This window comes from Notamacropus eugenii, chromosome 5 (assembly GCF_028372415.1).
Source record: "Notamacropus eugenii isolate mMacEug1 chromosome 5, mMacEug1.pri_v2, whole genome shotgun sequence".
Classification (NCBI taxonomy): Eukaryota; Metazoa; Chordata; class Mammalia; order Diprotodontia; family Macropodidae; genus Notamacropus; species Notamacropus eugenii.
The window spans coordinates 344501118-344525598 of NC_092876.1; the positions used below are offsets into that span (position 1 = coordinate 344501118).

General features: G+C 36.7%; 1 protein-coding gene across 9 annotated transcripts in view; it reads right to left on the reverse strand.

The window, feature by feature from the left end:
* STXBP5L (syntaxin binding protein 5L) overlaps positions 1 to 24481 on the reverse strand; it is a 419013-nt gene that overhangs the window by 75423 nt on the left and 319109 nt on the right. For 7 of the 9 annotated variants that reach the window (XM_072613876.1, XM_072613875.1, XM_072613882.1 and 4 more), the window contains 2 exons: positions 18493 to 18558; positions 8648 to 8740 (listed from right to left, as the gene is read on the reverse strand). In XM_072613876.1, coding sequence (XP_072469977.1) covers positions 8648 to 8740; positions 18493 to 18558 — 159 coding nt within the window. The remainder of the gene's footprint in view (positions 1 to 8647; positions 8741 to 18492; positions 18559 to 24481) is intronic. The other 2 variants (XM_072613874.1, XM_072613883.1) reach the window with 1 other exon arrangement.

Genomic DNA, 24481 nt, shown 5'->3' on the forward strand with positions numbered 1-24481 from the left:
ATGCTGCCATGGGTGAGCACCCAGCATAAGGGAGGGTGGCTGGCATTACTTCTCTTTCAGTAGTTTGGTGCCTTACTGCTTTTTGTGTGTGTGGCTAGGAGCTTTTATGCTCCCTCATTCTGATGTTTTGCTTGTTGACTAGCCTCGCTCCTGTCAGCGTCCCAGTGTTCTACTATCTCTGCCCTCCATTCTGGGCAGGCATCCTGTGTCCTTGATACAATACTGTCACTACCCTCTATTCTAAGTAACAGCATTCGCATCGCTGTGAACTGATCATTTCCCACTGATGCTCACTTCTGCTTTCTGTTGCCCATAGTTCAGTTATCCTCCTCAGAAGATGATTCAGCTCCTGGAGAGGGACAGATTACACTGAATCCTAGCTCACAGTGTTACAGCTCTTTTACAACTCTGGGGGCAGAATGACATCTTGTTCCCCAAACCCACATCTTCAGATGGTTTTTCCTATGTTGCTTAATAGATCTCTGCTTCCCATTTTGAAAGGGAGAACAAAACAGTGAGAACAAAATAATTTTTCTTCTTTATTTTCTAGCATTTGGAACTGTACCTCTTGGTAATATGGAGTTTTTAATAACAGATAATATGAGTGTTTTGGACATTCAGAAAGGTGCTCTTCCTCCTTGTTTGTTTGAAAATCTACTCTCTTCCTCAAGGTTATCAGGGGTGGGTTATATAAATTTCCCTAAGATGCTTCTTCAAAGATCTCCCAAACTGATGTTAGGGAGAATGAATGGTAAAGCTATTGATTCCTAGTGACTGCTACAAGTTCATGTATCTATAACTCAGGCAGAAGAGTCTGTCTGTCTGTCTCTCTTTCTCTGACAAAACTATACATATATAAGATAAAATTATATTATAAAGAAGGATTCTGTATAGTCTTATTTGAGTCTCGGCAGACAAAAATTTGTTCATTTGGTTACAAGTCCTGGACAACAATTAATATTGTAGAACTATTAACATACTAAGCACTTTTGCTCCTTTGGAAAAAGTTAGACTAACAATCTACTATAGGGATATCTTCTAATCTACAGAGGCCAGAGCGCAGTTTGATTTAATTTTAATTAATTTTTTTTAAATAAGGCCCATAAACATAGATTAAAGTCATTGATTGCCCAGAATTTACTTTTACCTGTTGGGCAAGGAAGATCATATTGTATTGATTTCCGGACTAAAGTCACGCTGTAATTTCTGCAACTCATTTTTGACCAAGTTGGTGCTTAAAAAACCTTTTATCAGATTTTACTAGCAAAGGAGAGCTATGGTATAAAATAATCACTACAGTTAGACTTCTCACCCTTATTCTTGAATTTAATTCAATTTAACAAGCATCTATTATGTGCCAGACATTGCTACGCTCTAGGAAGATAGAGACAAAAGCAGCCTCTGCCCTCAAAGAGCTAAGCAATGAGCGTCAGATGATATAACACACGTACAACACTTTGGAGAGTGCTATGTAAATGCTATCCTTATTCTTATATGTTACTCGAGTGCTAGACCTGGGAAGGCGGGAAGACCAATTCAAATACAGTCTTAGACACTTAACTAATAGTGACCCTGGGCAAGTCACTTCGCTTGTTTGCCTCAGTTTTCTCTTTTGGAAAATAGGGCCAATAATAGCTTCTAGCTCCCGAGGTCGCTGTGAGGATCACTCTTGTAAAGTACTTTGAAAAGCTTATATATACATGCTACTTGTCGCTGTTATCATTACTATTTTTACAGCGCAGGGACAAGGGCAGATTTCTGTAATATTCCACCAGGATGTCTCTTCAGTGTGACATAAAGCCAATGAACTTATTGGGGTCCAGTCATTCAATACGTTCTGAATCTGTCTAAATGTTATCATCTAACACAATTCTCTCTCTTATCCATAAGGGCAGGATGAGTATCTTTGACAAATGCTTTGATGATATGAATAAAAATTTATCTACTATTGATCCAATTGGATCAATACAGGAAATTAGTTTTAGTCTGGCATGACCTAAATTCTTCGTGATGCCAATCTGGCTCTTAGTGATGATTACTTCCCTTTCTAGATATTCACAAACCATTCCTTTAATCGTATGTTGTATGATTTTTGCTAAGAACAGAAATGAAGTTCATATTTGTAGACTCCTCTGTCTCCCTTTTTTGAAAATTGGGACATTTGCTCTTCTCCAGTCCTGTGGCATCTCTCCTGTTTTCTCTGATCTTTCAACGATCACAATGGCACAGCATTCATACTTGCCAGATTCTTTAGTAACCTGGGATATGGTTTGTTGAAGCCTCACTTAGGGGGCATAGGTATTCTCTTACTATCACCTTTCTTCATTTGTTTTTTAAATTCCCTATTAGCCATTTTATATATCTTTTATAGTCTGATGATCACTCTCCTTGGAAGAGAAATCAGAAGAAACAGAAGAGATGAGGCATTCTTCCTTCTTTCCATTGTCAGTTATCATCATTCTACCCAATCTAAGTAGCAATCTCATAATTTCTTTGTTACTCCTATCCTTCCTTCATAGTTAAAAACCACTACCCATTTGGAGCATTAGCACACTTCATGATACCCTTGTATATTCATTCCCCAATAGTTGTTTTTATCTCCATGTTCTACAGTAGATGCAATTTGGTTGAAAATTCTACATGAATGTTTTGGTAATTTATTAAGAAAAATCCTATGTTTGTTAGTATCTAAAAAAAAAATCTATTCTCTCACATCTTTCCTATAGGAAGAAAAATTACATAGAATATTCTATGGAAGCCTGGCACTTGATCACTGAGAAACAAATTTCCTCAAAGTTTGGGATGAAGAGTTTTTTCAGTTTTTTTCAGGTCATCAATGCCTAACAGAGCCTCATCTGTTAGTAGAAAAATACGCTTTATGCTATACACTATCACTTCTTAGTGTTTTCTCTTTGTTATGAAATTGTCCAATTCACCAACAATGAGAGTGTATTGGATTCCAAAGTACTGATCACGTCTCTGATTTGAATAGTGCTGGATTTTCTCAGCATTTGTAGCCCACTACTTATCCTCAGAAGTCTTAATTTGATAACAATATCACCACCAGGTGTACGTATATTCTATACATTCCACATCCCCCCAGAAATAAAAATCTGCAGATCAGAGATTTCGAGTTGGAAGGAAACTGAGAATTCACCTAGTCCACCCTCCTCTTTTTACAGATGAGGAAACTGAGGCCAGAGAGGTTATATGATTTGCCTAAAGTCACAAAGATATGGCAGAGCCTAGACTTGATTTCAGGTCTTTTGACTCCAAACTTTTCCACTTTCGACTAAAGCACAACTACCTCACAATTACTTGCTTTGCTGAAAGTAATTACTCAGTCTTCAAGTCATTTCTATCTAATCCAGCCTGACTTTAGAGTATGATACAGTCTTTATGACTTAGTGTGTGGGAAAGAAATCAGGAGATTAAAGAAATAGAAGAAAAAGTCATGGCTAAGTGGCAAACTTAGTGGCAGGGGGCAATGTGGGCAATAGACAAGGGATGAATAAATGAAAATGAAGGTGCTCAGTGACATGAATCATCTAAACTGAGAAAGAGAAGCCTAATCCATCACCTTGTTTCAGTATCAAATCTATGTTATTATACAGAAGCTGATAATAGTTTTCTATCATCAATGAAGATAGAACAAGAATAAAAAAGAAACTTAACTAAATATAAGAAAGGATTCCTGACAGCGAGAATGCTAAAGAAGAATACAGGTTACCAAACGTGGTCGTAGAATTATATTTTCCAGAGGGTCTTCAAATGGCACATATGCTTATATGTCAAGGTAGATTACATTGAGCCTCTTCATTTTGGTAAGGTAATGGACTGGATAATTTCTAGAAATCCTTTCTAGCTTTCTGATGTAATGATTTTGAGTGCTAAATCAGTTGTAGAAAATCAAATAAAATATTTTTCTTACCAGCATTTACTGAGATATTACCATGTAGGCAGTTGTCCCTGGGGGATGAACAAATATAGATGAATTCTACTAAGATTATGAAGAAGCCAACAAGTCAGAGTTGCATAGCTTTGGTTTATATTAAGTACCAAATGCAAAAAAAAATTTTTTTTTCTCTATCAAAAATATAATGAAGCCAAATAGATATTTAGTGTGCTTAGCTATATTCAACAGGTATGGCACAGAAAAGGTTACGTACAGTGAATTTTTAATAAACTGAATTATATTTTAGATGTACTACAGAGCTTGATACATAAAAGAATCCTTCAAAGAAATAATGATTTTATACTAAAAATAGCTGTCCCCTAATTTATCTATTTCATAAGTTTGGATTTTTACACACATACACATATCAGTAGAGCATAATATATAGCATTCATTTCCAGAATAATAACCTTTTATAGCTAATCTTACTTTGACCATCTCAAGGATAAGATTCCAGACTCCAATTAGAGGAGTGAATAGACATACAAGGACAAATCCCAGACTCTAAACCTGATCTTAACAAATGCACACATACATCGAAGGGATAAACATTCTTTTATCCTCCTTTCAACTCACACTTCACTCCTACTAATAAATTTACCTGTCTGTTTCTCTCTTGACTCTGAATTCCTCTCTTCCCAACTACTTTCCACTACTTATCTTTTAATCTATAGAGTTAACTGACTAAACTATCTCTAAAAACATGCCACTGCCCTGCCCCTGCCCTGCCCCTTTTCTCATAGGTCCAATCTCTTAGTCATATGCCTAGAAGTGTTTTCTGGGGGAGAAGAGCAAGGTTATGGGAGCCAGTGGGGGTTCTACCTTCAAATGGTGAAGCTAGGTAGATGAAAGTGGTGGAGTACTCATTAGTGAACTGCTGCGGATGTATATAATGGTTAAGGAATAAGTTAGAAAAGGGTAATTAAGGATTTAGGAGTAGAAGGGGGAATGAGAAAAGAATGTGGTAAGTGGCTGGAAAGAAAGATAAATTGGAGAAGAAAGGAGAAGGGTAGACAGGAGATGCTCAAAAAGAAAACTATTTACTTCTCTGCTTTCCATACGGGTGTAATGTAGCAACCCTGGTTATGCCAAAGACTACTTTTCTAAACTTGTCTTATTTTCCTGGGCCAGAATATATACAACAGTCTTACTTTCCACCCTGTTGAGCCAGACTGATATGATAATTAGTTCTTTCTCCCAGGCTACTAAAATTTAGAGGGTTTACAAGTTTATACCAGGCAAACCCCTTGCTTCACCCTGCCCATCTCTAGGCAGTGACCTCCCTGACTCCCTCAGTAGCCTTGCAATAGGCTAGAATCTTGCACATTGGAACAGTATTGGGGGCTCCTCCAACATGGTTGATGTGAGGACACATTTAGAGCCAATTGTTTCAAGTGACATAATTGCTAGGTATGGTTCTGGCCATGGAAACTGAAACAGCAACTCCTTACAACTCACTGGGGGGGTGTACTTTCTCAAAACTCTGCCCAAAGTGAGCAGGGATAAAGAAGTCATGCTGGGTGTTTCGCTCATCACACCTTCTCTAACCCCTTAATTAGAAGGAGGTACCACAAACCTATCTCAACTGGAGAGTACAAAAGTCAGTCTGGGATTGCTCTTCTTTGCAGCAGGATTCCCTAGCATGCTGGTGTAGTTGGATTGGGTAGATAACCTAGGGAACTCTCTGTGTAATACAAATGAGCTATCAAACAGTACTGATCTAAAACTGGGAGGGACAATCGTTTTGCCACAAAGAGGTAGAGCCTTCTTACCTGGATTGAATCTAAGGGGGCTGAGGGAACAACTGGACCCTATTAGCCAGTGATCCACTTAGAAATTGACTGTTAAGATAGTTTGAGGCACCAAAATTGACATATATTAATACAAAGGAATGAAAATGAGCTGATCAATTTGAGACTTGCCTGAAAATTAAGGCCTGAATCAAGTGACGGTGAGGTTCCAAGTCAGAGTGAGATCGTGAACCTGCTATATAATTATTTCTCTCCCTAGAAGTAGTTTAGGCCATCCTTTCTTTAAACAGAAGACTGGGAAGGAGGCAGTCTAGTGAGCTAAAGGTGACTCTTGCCATAATGAATGAAACTACACTCCAAAATATAGTTCACAAGTTCTTTGAAGGGCAAGACTATGTCTTTCTCATTTCTGTAGTTCCCACAATGTTTTGCACTTTGTAGCTACTTAATAAAGCTTTGAGTAACTCACTGGAAAAGACTGCAGCTTGATTCTTGAGTAGAACTAGGATGTAGTCTTAACCTATGTGGGAGATACCTTCTTCAATCCTGGTCAAATAACATTAAGTCCCTCCATGTTTCTAGTTCGACTAGAAGGCTATTAATCAATTTACAAGTTGGTAAGTAGGACTTCCTGGCACAGCGAGAGGATGTCCAAGTTCCAACTTAGTACTTCATAATTTTCTTGATTCTATACTTCAATGAGCCTTTCAGGAGTCAAAGCAGAGAAAAGTCTGAGGTCTTACTTGGAACATAAGCCAGTGCCTATGAGTTACAGGCAGACTTAGATGATCTGCAAAGAATGACCAAGAATTCCTTTGGGCTATAGGTCTTGACCCCCGGCACAGAATCATATAGAAAACTAGAATTAGAAATGAAAGGGGCCTTAGAGGTGATCTAGCCTAAACCTCCCATTTTATAGATGAGGAAATAAAGGCACAAAGAACTTAAAAGACTTGCCCAGAGTTACAAAGGTATACAGGGACTGAGGTAGGATTGGAGCCCAGGCATTCATTGTATGCTTAAGTTTATTTGCTATACAATGAAAACATATCACTTAATAGAAAATGGGAAATATGTGGATTAATAAAATCTATGCAAAGCTCTGGGTTCCTACTTTAGAAAGAGGTAGTGAATTCCTCCTGCTCCTACTCTGTCTATATAAAACTTGTAATAATAGAACTGGGAGAGGACAAGCAAAACAACTGCTCTGGGCACCAAAGAGGGGTGGTGGTGCAGAGTGAATAAACAGGCAATTAGATAGTGGTGCCAACGGAGGTCTCCAGCAGTTGGATGGGGAAGTCCCTGAGATGCTGTGCTCTTCCCTACCTTCTAGCCATCCTCAAGGAAGCCCCATTCCCACTGGACAAGGAGTGGCTGAGAAGAGATAGTGAGACAAGGCACAGTTGATGGAATCTACTCTAGCACAACGTTGTCTCTTTTTTTTTATATGCAAGATGAATCTATGTGCAATTCTCGTTACTTGCATGTGTGTCTGTATATGCGTATGCCTATATATATGAATGTTTATATACATATATTGATATATACACATGTATTTGTATAACTAAATGTACACACATACATATACTCATTCATCTGAACAGACACAATGTTAATAATATGTTAATAATTCATATATATATTCAATTCCTATGCTTGTCTATTGTTTGTGAAGTTGTTTGTGTGACCTTTATTTCTATGTATGTTAGAGTTGTTAGCCTCAGATTGTAAGCTACTAGGATGCAAGAATAATGTTTAAGAAATCATTTCATATAGAATTTAACATAATATCAAGCAGTTATAAGGATTAGTAAATAAAACATTAGTAAATTCAGCGTGATGATGAGGATTACATGAACAATAAGGACAAATGCCTTTTAATTAACCAGTTTCTCTAAGGACAGGCATAGTTAAATATGGACAATTCTTCCCCTAACTTCATTTGCAATATTGTTTCTAAAATTCATTGAATGTGGCTCTGATGAAATTATTAAATTCCTATATAGTAGTCTCTGAACCTATTTCTCACAGCTTTGGAACAACTTTTCATTGATTCCAATTCTCTTCTATTTGCACATTTCTAAGTTTTCAGTCATAAACTGGTACCCATACATTAATAATCATTAGGAAAAATGGTTATTTCTTTGGCTAATAACTTTAAGGGTCCAACACATTATACTCAAATTAATTTAAAATTTATTAAGCTATTGCCTTGACTATGAAGTTCTCAGTGTCAGATATTTTTCTAAATCTTTTTTGGTTCTTTTGATTCCTGTGGTCATTACAGATGCTCAAAATGTACTTGAACCAGATTGAGACCCAGAGGGAGCTGGCACACCTTTCACTGCTACTCTTTGGAATAGTATTTACTGAGATATTTCATCACCTCATTTCCAGAAAGGCCAAAAAACTTGCAATAGGTTATTGCCATTGTTTTCTTTCACAGAGACTATTTTATTGCACTCTGAAGACAGGACAGAATTTTACAAGGTATACCCACTTCAGAAAAAATTAAAAACCTTACTCAGTTTTTCAGGCCTTTTACTTTATTGAACTTTCTTTGTTTTCTTATTGACTTGTGCAGATGGAGAAAAGGGCAGGAAAACAACCCAGTTAAAATTTACGGAAATCTCTAAACATTCCACACAATTGTTTGTGTTCATATTTTCTATTCAAATAAGTTAAAGCAAATTTTCCTGAGGCAATCACTGGAACAATAGATCTTGACTTAAGTAGATTTCATGGGTTGTCAGAAGTCTATTTAAAGTCATGATCTACTGTTGTAGTGGTTACATCAGGAAAATTTACCTTAACAGATATTACAGCGCTACATTTTCTAGCGAGTAAACACTGACAAAACTTTAGAGTTAAACAGATGAGATGGAGAAAAAGAGATAGGATTTGGGGTTCCTTTTCTGTCAACAGTGATTTTCATTTTCACCTGGTAAATGATGGACTTGATTTCTCTGTCTCACAGCTGGTAATTCATTCCTACAAAAGCCTGGTGCTGCCTCTGGAGCTCTGGTAGCAAAGCCTGGAGGAAAGAAATTTGAAACTATTGAAATGAAACTTCTTGGATTGGTGAAACCAAGAATTTTCACTTTAAAATTATAATAGAAACACAATGGCTGGTAGTGGGAGTCTTTTGTTTTCATGAACAGATGACCCACTTCTGAGATACAGAATTATTCAAACAGTCACAGAAATCCATCTGAAGATGAATTCTGTTCGTTGTTGTTCAGTCATTTTTCAGTTATATCCAACTCTGTGATTCCATTTGGGGTTTTCTTGGTAAAGACAGTAGAGTAGTTTGCCATTTCTTTCTCCAATTCATTTTACAGATGAGGAAATTGAGGCAAACAGGGTTAAATTGCCCAGGGACACACAGACAGTTAAGTGTCTGAGACCAGATTTGAACTCAGGAAGATGAGTCTTCCTCACTCCAGAAAAATGTTGGAAAATGTTCAAATAATCTCAATAACAAATAATAGATTTTAAGCATTTGACCAATATAATCTGGTACAAGTTGACTTTTGGACTCATATTTTCTCTCATTGAAGAGGAAGCATTTGATTTTTTTTTTATTTCAGTTTTCAGGAGAATCAGTACATTTATAACTCCAGGTACTATGGCCAGAAGAACACTTAGACTGTTTAGTTGTTCTGTTGTATTTTGATAGGATTTTCATTTTCTTGAAAGTTATTTTTAAAAGATATTCTTTTAGGAAATAACCAGATATTTTTAGCTCATAAAAAGGAATTAACGTTATGAGTAACAAGTTCTCTAGAAAGCAAGAGCCAGATGAACAGAAGGTACCATGCAACCTTTTTTCCCTTCTGTTTCTAGAATAAAGTCACATCTTGAATCAATACTGATACTAAGTCAAGTAATTAAAGATAAAGCTAATACTTTTTAGTGGGCTAGTCACTTAGGCAATGAAATTCTAACAGGCTTAGCTACTGTTTTGTAGGAAAGCATATAGCCAACAAATTAATTTCTGTCTCAAATTCTTCATTATTTTAAAAAAGTGAAAATCTTGATTTATCAGACTATTGCTTTTAAGTATAACTAATAACACGTTCAAATCCCTTCACAAATTACCTTTAAATAATGTAACATTTAATGGCACTTTTTGAATTGTTTAAAAACTGACCTAACCAGCTGTCTTGTTTTATCATGGTGGCTAAATATTGTTCAAAATTATAGAGCTGTAGGAGCAAGAAGATAAAATTTCAGTAAATATCCAGTTGTTTTTGGCTAGTGCAGATATGACCAGAAATGTGATATCAATAGTTAGTGGTTATAACAACCTTTATAGAAGTTTACACTTAATAAAAGTCTTTGGATAGAGATGCTTAACTACACATGATACATAATAGAGTCTTCCGGTGCATGGCTGGAAATGTTCTCAGAGCTCATTTAGTCCAGCAAAAAGTTTCCCTCTCTTTTAAGCAACAAAGGCAGTACTTAATATTAAATTAAGTTTAAATTCAATTTTATTTTAAATTTAAATTAAATTTACTCCTTTCAATTTTAATGGCTTATTCTCTGCTTTCTACATTTTTAATTTGGAAACCGAGCCTGGGTGCTTGCCATAGTTTCATGATTTTATAGAACAGATACAGAGGATAAGCACACAGAATCCTAGTATAATCTCAAGGCCAAAGAGGAGCTAGAGGAAGAACTAGCAAAGGGGAGAGAAGAGAGGTCAGATGTGTAGGGGAACAAGGACAGAATACAAACGAAAAGGAGATCAACAGTGTCAAGAACTTATCCTAACGTCAATAATACCTAGCTAAGCCTTAGTCTTGGATCATTCCCATCATTTGCTTCACATAACTGTTCTGACTGGAGCCATTACAAATTTATGTCATACAACCTCAAGTAGGCTCTCAATGCTGCTAGGCAATCCTACTCATTTCCTTTCTCTTTGTCTGATCGTTATGGGTGTACATGTCTAACAGCGGTATCATTTGGTTAAAGGGTATGCACAATTCAGAAATCTTTATGATATAGTTTCAAATTGCTTTCCAGAATGGTTGGAGGAATTCAAAATTACAACCACAATTTATTGTTGAGCCTGTCTGTCCACAGCGCCTCCAAAAATTATAAAATTTCCTTTTTTGGGTCAGCTTTGCCAATCTGATAAATTTGAGGTAGAACCTTGGAGATATGTTAATTTTTCATTTTCCTTGTCATCTGAAATATTTTTCATATGGTTGTTAATAAACTTTTTCCTTTGAGAAGTACCTGTTTATATCTTTTGACTTTAATCATTGGCGAATACCTCTTTTTCCTACACATCTGTATCAGTTTCAAATCAATTCCTATACACTTGTATCAATATCAGACCTTTATCAGAGAAATTTGCTATAAAGATTTTCTTAATTAATAGCTTTTCTTTTCATTGTAACTACATTGATTTCGTTTGTACAAAACATCTCAATTTTTATGTAATTAAAGTTATCCCTCCTGTCTCATGATCCTCTGTCCTTTGTTTGGTCAAGAAGTCTTCTACCTATAGATGTGAAAAGTATCTCTTTCCTATCTCTAATTTATCATGACACAACCTTTTACATTTAGGTAATATATCTATTTGAAACCTCTTGTGGTATATGGTATGACTGTTGTTCTAACTTTCATTTTTGCCATACTGACTTCGAGTTTTCCTAGCAGTTTTATTGAACAGTGAGTCCGTAACTGTGGCAGTTGGTGTCCTTGGGTTTATTAAACTATGTTTTATTGCTTCTAGGTGATGGGGTGCTTGGGTGCAGGTACTTGGGCCCCAACTCTAAAATCACATTTCTCCCTAGCCTCAAAATACTATGTCAGGCAGTTTCTCCCCAGCCCAAGGACACAGCTGGCCCTAGTAACAATCATTATCTCCCATCCTGCTGTAGTAGCCAGGGGCACCTCTAGAACTCATTAGGCTTATCCAGCTGTGTACTGAGTCATAACGACATTTACTGCTCACTGACCAATCATATGTATCCTAGACTTGGACACACCCGTACTCCCTCACATTTATCTTGTCTAACAAGACACTGATGAGAACAACCTGGTTTTTTGAGCCAGTCAACCGCTGGTTGACTCAGTGGTGCATCAGGCCTAAAACCACACCTCCAGGTAGCTCCTCCTTGGACTATTTCCCAATGAATTTTGGGTAAAATTCTTGCACAGTAGATACCAAAAGTGTATGTTCCTTTAAGAACTGACCACTCCTTAACCACTCCCTAATCCCACCCCAAAACACCTAGCTAGCATATTTGGCACAAGTGATACTGTAGAATATCCTGTATAAACTTTCCCTGTACCCCTTTAAGGTTGCAGGTTCCCTGAGAACTCCTGCCCACTGATAAATAAATCTTTACCTTGACTTCAACAATGCTTGAGTTCGTGAATTCTTCTCCAGATGACCTGCCCTTGGTACTCTGGTTTTTGTGGGGCTCTCATACCCCCTTTCCAGCCCTCATCATAGATATTTTTAACCTAATCTGTACTACTCATCAGACTCTGCATTTCCTTTATTTAACTCTCTTTATGACCCCTGAAAACATTAGGACTTTGAAGGGACACTTGTATCTTTTCCTATTAGAATGTAAATATTTCATTCTCTTTTGTCCCCTTCCTATTGCTTTTCTAAGTTTGTCTTGAATTTTGGCTATGAAAGGTTCTACTTGGTTCTGGTGTTTTCATTATGAATATTAGGAAGTTTTTTAATTCTATTTTTTTCTCTGCAGGACCCTTGGGACCATCATCAAAGGCTATAATAACAAGGTTTTCAGGATTCTATGTGCCAGCTTCAGAATGCTATTAATTTTCTACCCTCTTCTCTTTCCCCAGGGCATACCAGTCAAAAAGCTCCTGGCTTTTGCCCTGCCCTTGAAGTAGTAGGGGCAGCAATACTGTAGGTTTCTTGGGAGCTTCCTCAGCATGGCCCTCTGGGTTTTTTGACTCTTGGAATAAAACAGTGTGGAAGACTGCAAGTGCCTGTGGAGGATCCCAAGTCGGAGTGCAGAAGGCTTCTGGTCTGTGCTTATGATGCCCTCCCAGGATCACTCACAAGGACCCCAGGTTCTGGTTGCCTTTTTGTACATAGGTTGGCCTGGATGAAAGTGCTTACTGATATATGCATTGTATGCATTTCTCCTTTCATGTCTCATTTAAAAGTGTCTCTGCCTTCTTTTTAAGCAATTTGTTCTCCTTAATTTCCCCCTAGCTACTCTTACAGAGCTTGGGGGCAAGACATTCGGTTTTCCCCAGTTTTTACTTGTATCATTTTGTGGAGTTAGTTTCTTCTGGGTTAACTTCTTGGGTTTTTATTAATCCATAGCATATCTTCATTGTTTTTGGCTTTTCTTCTATTTGCTCATATCTCCTGCCTCAGTTTCTAGATTTTTTTGTACCAGGCATTGCCCTTCCTGGGTTGTTGGATGGAGAAAGCACGCACTGTTTGGTCTCGTTACCTCTGCAGTCTGGATGCTGTTGCCACTGCAGTTTTTTCTTGTTGTTGAATTGTTTTAGTCATGACCAACTTTTTATAATGGGTTCTCTTGGTAAAGATAATAGAGTGATTTTCTTTTTCCATCTCCAGCTCATTTTACAGACGAGGAACTGAAGCAAACAAGGTTAATTGAGTGACTTGCCCAGGGTCACACAGCTAGTAAGTGTTTGAGTCCAGATTTAAACTCAGGAGCTGAATCTTCCTGCCTCTAGCCCTGGCACTCCACCCACTGTGCCTCCTAGCTGCCCAGTAATTTTTTTTAAAAGTACAGGTGTCTATACTGCTAAAAGTGCTGAAATAGTATGAAAGGAACATGTATATTTAAAAAATAAAGTTCCAGAGGGTTCACCAGAATTTAAAAGCATCATAGAAAGAGATCACATATTTCAAATTCAAAGGTACACATGACAGTGTCTGAAATAGTGAGTAGTTAGTAGAGGTTAATATAGGTCAGTATTAAAGTATTATAGACCTTAATGTTTTTTGAAACATCTTTGAAAGACGTAGGAACTCTGATCAACACAGCGGAGCCAACAACTGTTTCAGAGAACTCATGACGAAACACGCTATCTAATTCCATACGGAAAGACGATGGCCTCAAAGTACAGAATGAAGTATATATCTTTTTGACAAGGCTAATGTGAACATTTACTTACTTGGCTATACATATTTATAATTAGTTTTTTTCTTGCTTTCTCAATAGTGGGGAAGGCAAAAGTAGGAGGGATAGAATTTGGAACTGAAAATAAAAGAGAGAACCTGCTCCCCCACTTATTCAACTATCAGTAGCATGATAATAGTCCAGAGTCAATTGTGAATGATTTTTATATTAGCATATTCACTTCGCTTATCATCTTTGTCGGAGAAGATGATTTAAAACCATTTGTAATACAAGAAGGAAATTTACTCTAGTTCTTTGCAGAATGTTATTGCTCTGTATTTTAACCTGCTCATACCCACCATGTGCTTCTCCACTGCCTCCTGAGTTACTTATTTTTATTTCCGCAGAGACTGCATGGCTTGCAGTCACAGAACAATACCAGTAGGATGCTGGTATTAAAAAGATAGGCCTTTGTTTCAAGAAGGAGTTCGTGCTCATTAAAGAATCCTCACCAATTTCCTGAGGTGATTCAGCTCTCTGAGTGGCCCAATTCAGGGTATAACTCCTTGTCTATTTGTCTTACTGATGGAGAGGTTCTGTTGGTTGTGCATCTAATTGCATGTCACAGAATAAGAAATACTGAAGTAAAGGATGAAGTCAAATGGCCACTAATGTAAATGTTTGGAGAAAAAATGAAATTGACACAGACATATTGGTTTAAATAAAGGGTAAAGGAATATAAAAAATATGCACAGCAAGCATGCCAATGGGATAAAAACCTTAGAGAAATACTGAAAAAAATGTTTACAGACTAGATTGAAAGCTGGCACTTAGCATACTGCTTGGCAAATAGAAAGAATTCAATTAACACTTTATCTACATATCTATCTAGAAGAGAATCTAGTGAAGAAATCAAAACAAAAATCCTTAAGTTAGAAATAAAGAAAAAAGTGAAGCAAGGCAATCCTAGTACTATAACGGCAAAGAGGAAGACGTAAAGGAATATAAAGTGTCACCATGTGGCATCCTCAAGTGCGTTTTAAACAACCTACGAAATTTTCTTCAAATAACAGCAAATGACTTATCAAACCCAAACTTCTCAAATAACAAGTTTTCACTTACATATTACAAAACTTTTGAAAATAACAATGTCCAGAGGCAATTCAAGGAGGCTGGCTTTGAAAGACACATTTTCCTGCCTGTATTTTTGCTTCATTAAAAATCTTATAAAATTAATTATCAGTAATTATCAATATATTAACATTAGTAATGGGCAAAGAATTAAGAATTAAAGAGTTGTCCCCTCTAATTTTTAACTTATACTTACAAGGAAACTTATTTTGTTTCAAATACTGAATATTTCTTTTATATCTATAACATTTCTGCTTTGTTGACAACTTCTTCTGTAAAACTATGTCAAAAGTGAGATGATATTAAAATGAAGCCTTTTTAGTACTTTAGTATGAACCTCACTGAATGGGTTTAAAATGTTCCTGCATTTCAGAGAATTCCACTGCACAGTAGTTTGTATTATAGAAAGTTCTAGGATATTTTTTTAAAATCAAATAGCTAAGACAGAAATTAGTGTTTATGAAAGTAATAAATGATGTAAAAGCTTTATTTATTGTTAATTGCTATCAAGAATGTATAAAGGGGTAACAAACATATCTGGATCATTCAAGAACCAATTCTATTATACAAGTAAACAATTAGGGCTTTTAATAGAGAGCAAGAAAAACTCCTTTTAAACAAATTAGTTGAAATTTCAGACTTTTAAAGAAAAGGGAACAACTAATTTGGAGCTCTGAAATTTTCTGAAGCTTATCTAGCCCACTGTTCAACTCTAAATGCAACTCAACGTCTATCTGTACCGTCTGACCCAGATAAACATACTAATGGGTAAGTTATCCAAGTAAGGTATCCATCCAAGTACATATTGAAAAAAAAATCCCAAGTCTCCATAAAAGCACAGACCTTTTTAAAATATCAGCCTTTTACTGGTATTGCTTTTCCTCCCAAGATTAAAAATGAGCATCACCAGAAGGCAATGGAAATGAGGAACTCCAAAGAATACTAGGAAGTATATATTAGGAGAAAGGCCCGGTTATACAGCAAGAGTGAAAGATGACAGTAATGGTATCTTTACAATATCAGGAGAAAATGAGGAAGGTCTACAGTATGTTAGGTGGATTCCCTGTGCATAACATTGCACAAGAGTTATAGGAAGAGTTGCAGACAATGGGCAGGTGTGGATGGACTGCAATCTAGATTATTGGAGAGAACTTCCAAATACATGAGATCAAAGATCCATCTGAATATTTTAATTAGAGTAGACCTATAAACTCAACTCAAGTCACACTATTCATTTTCCTTTAATATGGCTCTGTGAGAAATGAGTATTTTTCTCTTATATTTAATAACTAATTTTTGTATTAGGACCAAAAATTTTTCCCTTTTCTACTTCTTCATCTAGAAATCAACTGGTGTGGGAAGTCTCTCTTAAAGATTTACCCAGGTAAAGATCTAATCAGACAAATTCTAAGTTGAGGCTAATGGGAGTATTCCTGCTCTTGTGTTTCCTTAGACAGGACCTGGGAAAATGTTGATTCTCCCTTTTATTGAAGTTGATGTCTCTTTGACCAAGATTTGAGTGACCTAAGTCACATACTCCAAGATAGCCCACTTTCCCTCTGATTAATCAGAGATGATTAGGCATTCCCTCAGAAACACTTCCTCTTTGAAGGGCATATAAACTGTGACCTCACCCCATTTGTAGTCTTTTATCTAAGAGAGACAGCCAGATGACCACCCTATTATTAATAATCTGTTGGTCTTATTAATAAAATGGTTGAATTACCCAGAAACTATGCCTCTTGAATCTTTTTAAACATCACAACTCCATCCCCTAAGAAACACACACATATGGACATTTGGAACCTCTCTGGTTTTGGATAGTCTAGTCTTGCATGTGACAGGTTTTTGAACCCTATACACTCCTCCCTCCTTGGCATCTGTGATTTGTTTTTGCTAGAATTTTCCATGTTGAATACTTAAATGCAGGAGTTTTTTGGAGCTGGCTTATACAAGCTCACAAAAGCAAACTGGTAATTTTTTCAGTGTGAGCATTTGCACCTCAGAAAGTAGCAAATGCTATAAATCAAGAATTGATTTTTAAAATTTTGTTATTTTCTAGACGTAAGAGATGGAGGAAAATGTTAACAATACAAACTGAATTTATAAATGTCATGTATACATTACTTTTGATTGACAGTTTTTAAACATGTATCAGTTCACCTCTCTTTAAATGTTTCCAGTTGTAGAGTGGAGGGTCTTGATGGCCAGTCTCTAGTGTCTCACGAGTCTTCACTTATGACATCAGAGATGGGAAATCCATCATATGTGCCTGAGTGAGATCCCATCCCTTCCTACAAAATCTACAGGCCTTTCCTGCTTCCATGTTGCCCTAGTGCATGGACTGCTCTCAGATGTAGAGCTTCCCTGACTAAGAGGTCATGAAGGACTTAGGCTTCCTTTGTATCAACTACAGGTAGTGACAAGAATTTGGTGGAAGCTAAATGTAACAAGTCCAGAGGGTAGGCTCTAGCAGTACCATCACTGACCCCCTTTCCTCTTTCTGGTATGGCTTGTTGACCATAGCCTCTGAGGTCCAGAAGTCCCTCTATTAACTGAGATAGTGGTATTCTATGCTCTGAGCCCTTCTTTCTTTGTCCCTGTCCTACTTCCCTAGCTCTGGCTCCCCATTCTCTGTTACTGCCCCCAGGTTATTAATAGTAGGATGGTCATTTGGCTGTCTCTCTTAGACCAAAGACCCTTAATGGAGTGAGGTCACAGTTTATATGCCCTTCAAAGAAGGTATTCTTGACGGATACCTAGTCATCTCTGATTGATTATGGGCTGGGTGGGCTACCTTGGAGTACATGACTGAAGTCACTCAAATCTTGGCCAAAGAGACATCAATTTCAATAACAGGGAGAATTAACACTTTCCCAGGTCCTATCTAAGGAAACACAAGAGCACGAATACTGCCATTAGCATAATTTGTCTGATTAGATCTTTGCGTGGGTAAATCTTTAAGAGAGACTCCCCATACCAGTTGATTTCTGGATAAAGAAGTAGAAAAGGAAAAATAAAATGATCCTACATTTTCTGTTGGGCCCTAAAATTTCCCTTGTTTAAGTTAAAACACATCAGAATTTAAGCATCATTGGCTGTCTGACTCATTTGTGAAAAGTTTCCTATGTCCTAAAATGAATGGGGTGACATTTAGTGATTCTTCCCCAAGCTTCATGTATACACAGTGACTTAAAATCACAAATACAGAATTCACTCATTGTAACATCTGTATTTTGATACTATATAGAGTACTAGCAATACCTCATAAAACCATCAAATTTTCTTTTACAATGTGATTTTCAAATGATTACAAATTTTAATTCCATCTTGGCATCAAAAATATGTTCTATAGTAACGAATTCCTATCAGACTTTATAACTAAATCAAATTCGATTATTCTCAAATTCTAAAAACACATTGTTGAAGTGACAGGTACATATCAACTTTGTCATACGCCATGTATCTTATGTCATAAATATGGTTAAAACAAAGCAATGAATCCTTAAAGCAGATTCAATAGAAAGCCCCCAAATTTTGTCTAGTTTACCTGAGGTGGGAGACTTGCAGCGCTCAAGTTCCAGGGGCACAGGACTATCAGTGAGCTCAGTCATACCTAGAAATAAGAAATTAAAAAAAAACTTAGATAAAATCCTAAGGCTTTAAAGCACTGGGAAGACTTCAAGTTATAGACTAATTGTATGAATAATAAAAAATAGTTATTTGTGAAATAAAATTTCCCATCCTGATCCAGCTAGCACATAAATCAACCTAATAATTTTTAAGACAATAACTGATGTAGAAGGAAGATATATACAAAATATATATACAAAAGATATTGACAAATGAAGGGAAATTGAACACAGCTGATGGAAAGAAATAAAATGTCATGCTTTTAATTTTCACACAATAATGGGGAAAATCCAGTAATTATAATGGTGATGTTGATTTTATCTGTACAGAGATCTGAAGTAAGAGCTTGATTTCTTAAGTCTTCTGGCCTAGCCCTTTTTCTTCAGGCAAGTTAATAGCTGAGACATCCAGAACAGATAGTTATCTGTTGTTCAAGATTTCCAGGGATAAAGCTTCCATGGGTTTTATTCATTACCAATTTTTTTTAATTACACTGATTTACAAAGAGGTATTTGCTGTGTGCTAAGGCTTCTTCTTCCTTATACTGAAGAGAATATTTATGTCTACATAATCCAGATTTTATTACTAATGCCCATTTTCCTTTACAAAGATAAATTTTCTTCCTCTGTGTTCTTTTACTATTTATTACTCACTTTACTTTCCTGAACAGTAAAATCCCAGATACATAGTAGGTGCTTAATAAATATTTAGTTGGTTATTAATCTTTAGTGGTTTTGCACAATATTTCCTTCCTACTCTGAAAAAAAAATCACTCTATTTACAATCAGTGCTTTTTCACGTCTTCTCCCTTTCTCTTTGGGAGGGTGTCGCATGCTTTTGGTTGAGGGGTAAAATGTCCTAATTTGTTCTTCTTCATTTAAGTACCTACACAAGAGTATACCTCATTGGAATATACATCTCCAATGCTAAAAATGAAAAAGTAGTTTTCGTGTCAGTTGACTCAGTTTCTCCTTCACCATAGATTTTCCTCAGGAAAGGTAAATTTTATTTTTTATCTGCTTAATAATCTTTATATATACATATATACACACATATATCATATATCTTTTTTGCTGTAATTTTATTTCATGTAAATTTTGAAAAAATTAGCTTCAATGATCAATGACCCCTTTACTTACTATTTTATACTTGTATTTTTATAGTAACATCTCCTTATATAGTAATGCCCCACTTATCCAGCTATAAGACTTGGGATGACTTTAAGTATCTTGAATGCCTAGAAACCTGGAAGTTAAAAATATCTGGGAATAGTGAGGAAAATAGCTGTCACAAAGGTCATGTACTTTACTATGGAGGTGAGACATGGAGTTCCTCAGACCCTTACCCATTTCTTACTGCACTGGACTCATGAGTAAAATAAAGTTACTAAGTAGATAAGAAAATGTAAGTAAATAAGGGTTTTAAATGATTTCACAAGATTTGTAATCTATTCCTTCATATGTTCTTTTTTCTTCACTTATTAGAAGATTAAAAACAACACAGTCGGTCAACAAGGGTGCTAGAGACAGACGTACTGACAGCAGCAAGACATGACGTCTGACAGTGAAAGAGAAGATGAAGTATAAGAAGCAAGCAGAAGAACTACAGGGCCATCATCACCTATGGCAGGGAGGAAAGCAAAAAGCACCATCCACCCCGTATGAGAAGCCGAAGAGCATGATACAATAATCACTGTTCGTAATGTTGACCCTGAGTCATCGCTAAAGTGTGCTCATCATGCTCTATTTCTTTTCTTTTCCTTTTTTTATTTAAAGTTTTCAACATTTATTTCCACAAAATTTTCAGTCCCAAATTTTCTCCCTCCCCCCACCCCAAAACACCTTGCATTCTGATCGCCTCTTCCACCAGTGTACCCACCCTTTTAACACCCCTCCCTCCCCTTACCCCCATCTTCTCTCTTGTCCTGTAGGGCAAGATAAACTTCTATACCCCATTACCTGTATTTCTTATTCCCCAGATGTATGCAAAAACAATTCTCAACATTTGTTCCTAAACTTAGAGTTCCAACTCCTCTTCCTTCCTCCCTCCCCACCCATCCCCACTGAGAAGGCAAACAATCCAATATAGGCTATACATGTGTAGTTTTGCAAATGACTTCCATAATAGTCGTGTTGTGTAAGACTAACTATATTTCCCTCCATCCTGTCCTGCCCCCCATTTCTTCTATTCTCTCTTTTGACCTTGTCCCTCCCCAAGAGTGTTTACTTCTAATTGCTCCCTCTTCCCATTGCCCTCCCTTCCATCATCCCCCCATGCCACTTGTCCCCTTCTTCCCCACTTTTTCATAGATTTTCATACCAAATTGGGTGTGCATGTTATTCCTTCCTTGAGCCAAATGTGATGAGAGTAAGCTTCACTTGTTCCCTCTCACCTCCCCCCTTTTCCCCTCCATTGGAAAAGCCATCATGCTCTATTTAACAAATCAAAAGGCAAAGTTCAGAAAATGTAATACATTCTAGAAATTTTCTACAAAAATTATTTAAAATCAGAAAGGTTTTGGTCCTTCAATGGGTCAATGGTGTCAATTATCTGGAAAATGCACGTCTGCAGAAAGGAAGGAGAAGGGAAGGGAACAACGATTTATTAAGTGCCCACTATGTGCCAGGCATTGTGCTAAGTTACAATTATTATTTCATTTGATCCTCACAATAAGTTTGGGATATAGGTGCTATTATCATTCCATTTTACAGTTGAAGAAACTCAGCCAGACAGAGATTAAGTAATTTAAGTAACCCAGCTAATAAGTATCCAAAGCTAGATTTGAACTCAGATCTTCCTGACTCCAGCACCACGGAGCCACCCAGCTCCCTCTAGACCTCATTCCTTATACATATACATCTGATTATGTAACTCCTCAACCCAAACATCTTCAATAGTTCCCTATTGCTTACTGAGTGAAATCCCTTGGCTGGATTTCAAAGGCCTTCATAACCTAATGTCACCATATCTTTCCATTCTAATTTCATCTTAATATTCTCTGTGAGATCCATATTCCAGGCAAATTGGACTGCCTTCTCTTTACTTGTGCTTTCCTGTATTTGTGTCTTTATGCATGGTTTTTTTCCCTTGCTTGGAATATTCTCCCCCTTCCTCTCCTCCTGAATGCTTATCTAGATCCTCCACTTATTAACCAGCTGTTGCCCCCACATGCCTCTGTCTGTCTGTTGCAATTTCCTGCTTTTGAATCCTTCTGACAATGGTTCTTGTGATTTTTTTTCTTCTCTGAACATGTCATACTCAAGTCCAGTCAACCAATCAAGCCTTGGGCCTGACTGGACTCCTAGTTTTTGTGTCCTAATTGACTATCTAGGAAACCATGGGAGAAAAGAGAATTGTCTTTAGATTGGGAAACTCTGATTTCCTGGATGGTCTGAAAGTTAGTAGCATCTCTTTTTTGGGATGTGTTGTCTCCCCAAAGCAGTTTTTCAACCTAAGTAATATTTTAGATTTGTTTTCTAATTATTGTCCTCTTTTATTAAGTTTTAAGTTACAGAAATATTGAATTAATAAAGTTTATCTGTCATTCTTGATCTACCTTTAGCAGTTGTGGATATGCAAGGGATAGCTGAGGGGAAAGTCAGACCAGCAGGTTTAGGGAAAGTAGATCTCAAAAATTCAGCAAAGGATAGGCAACATCCCAAGGCCTAAAATTATGCTTTCAAGAATGAAATCTGGATGACAAACACACATGGTTCTGAGGAGGAAAAAATAGGAGTGCTGACAGAAAAGGATTTATATTGATCAACCATGGGCTGGGACATTTGTGTACAATCTTAAAGGTAATAAGGAAGAACTGAAACTTTATGCATAAAGGAAGGACGTGGACAAACCTGTTTCTTAGAATGGATTTTTGGCAGCTATGTGTAATCCTATTCTGATGTTTCATTATGATGCTGAAGGGAACTGGATTATCAAGGGCGATGCCAGTAGAGCACTAGCTTTGGCAGAGTCTACTGTGCCATAATGACTTTTAATAGAGCTCTTGCAATAGATTATGTCTAGGTGGTACAAAGGGTAATGAGCTAGGCTTAGAGCCAGAAAGACCTGGGTTTAAATCCAATCTCAGAAACTTTCTAGGTGTGGGACCTTGGACAAGTCACTTAAACTCTGTTTGCTGCTGGAGGAGAAAATGGCAAACCACTCTATAGCTTTGCCAAGAAAACCCCACGGACAAACTCCACAGTGTCGCAAAGAGTCAGGCATGACTGAAATGACTGAACAACAACAATAGATCACATCTGCTTTCTGAGAATCAGACTAGCTAAGCAAGGAGAAACTCACAGACTGGTAGACTGATCATGAGGTAGTGATACATTTTTTTGGTTCTGACAGCTAATGAAACAGGATAAACTACTAAATGACCCACAGACTTGTAGGCTTCTTTCTACCCCTGCAGTGACAGTGGAAGAATGGAGGAAAAAATAGGAGCTACGAGGCTGAGAATAACAGTTTTTAGTCTGCTACAAACACTGTATATCTACATATACATATACAGTGTATCCCAAAGTCTTAGTAAAATTTTAAGCTTTTAAATGAATAACAATCAAATTATTAGCTTAGAACTACAACAAGAATTTTAGGACATCTTCTATACCTACAAATATTGATCAATTGAAATGTAGATATTTAGATATAGATATATACTAAATGTAAAAATTTATTTATTTGTATTCTAAATGTGAGATTGTTGTCCAGTGACTAACAAGTAGATATTCTACTAAAGGAACTGAATCATATCAATCATAATGTTGTTATGATTCACTATAAAGAAAAGCAGAAGACAAAAAGAAACTGTAGCTGAATATAAGGATGGCTCACAGGTTTTCCTTAGAAAAAGGTAAGTATTTACAAAAAGATCCCCATGAAAGTAATTGTGGTTTGTGTGCTAACATGAGTTGCAGAAAGTGAAGAGGTAAAAGACTTAATAGGAAGCTTAGTAAAACTTCCCAATTAAATGAAAAAATCTATCTTCATACCCAGTGACTTCAATTAGAAGGTAGAAATAGGATGATAAAAATGTTGGGGAATATGGCTCATAAGTGAGGAATGAGAGAGGCTAAAGGCTTGAAAACTCCATAGAAGTCTCGTGACTCAACCATCACCATTGCCTTCTTCACAAGAATTGAGACACAAATGCCAAATAACATCATTCAACAAGGGAAGGAATTTATAATATTTAAATAGTTAGGAAACAACTTGCTATTGAATAAGCTGTCTGTGTACAATGAGAACACTGGCTTATGAAAGAAAAGATGAAAAGAAGTATAAAACTAGAAAAAAGTATAAAATGAGAAAAAAGATGTGGCATATAATCAAAACAACTGCATCTTGACCTATCTAACATTTATTAATTTTTTAAAATAGAAAATGACATTGGGGACAACTAGGTGGCACAGTGACTACAGCACTGGCCCTGGAGTCAGGAGGACCTGAGTTCAAATCCAGCTTCAGACACTTGATACTTACTAGCGGTGTGACCTTGGGAAAGTCACTTAAGCCCAATTGCCTTGCTTTCCCCCCTCCAAAAAAAGAGAAAATGATATTGACATTGATTATAATAACTTCACAGATGTTAAATCCATGAAAATCCAATGTAATAAGGGAAAAACAAAGGAGCCTAGAAACAATCTCAGTGATCTCCTTGCCCAATAGAGAAAAATGAGAGTCAAAATCAGCCCTGGTGTATAATGAAAACTCATTTATTATAAAATCTAGAATGTGAAAGCTTCTGAGCAGGACTACCTCACAAAACAATAATAAAGAGTGGAGAGAAAAACATGTTTAAAGAAAGCTCAGCAAGAAACTCCACCAAGCAAAATCATCCCAAGGATGAAACTGGGCTAAGGATATCAAACAGATGAAAAATGGGAAAAAAAGATCTGTAA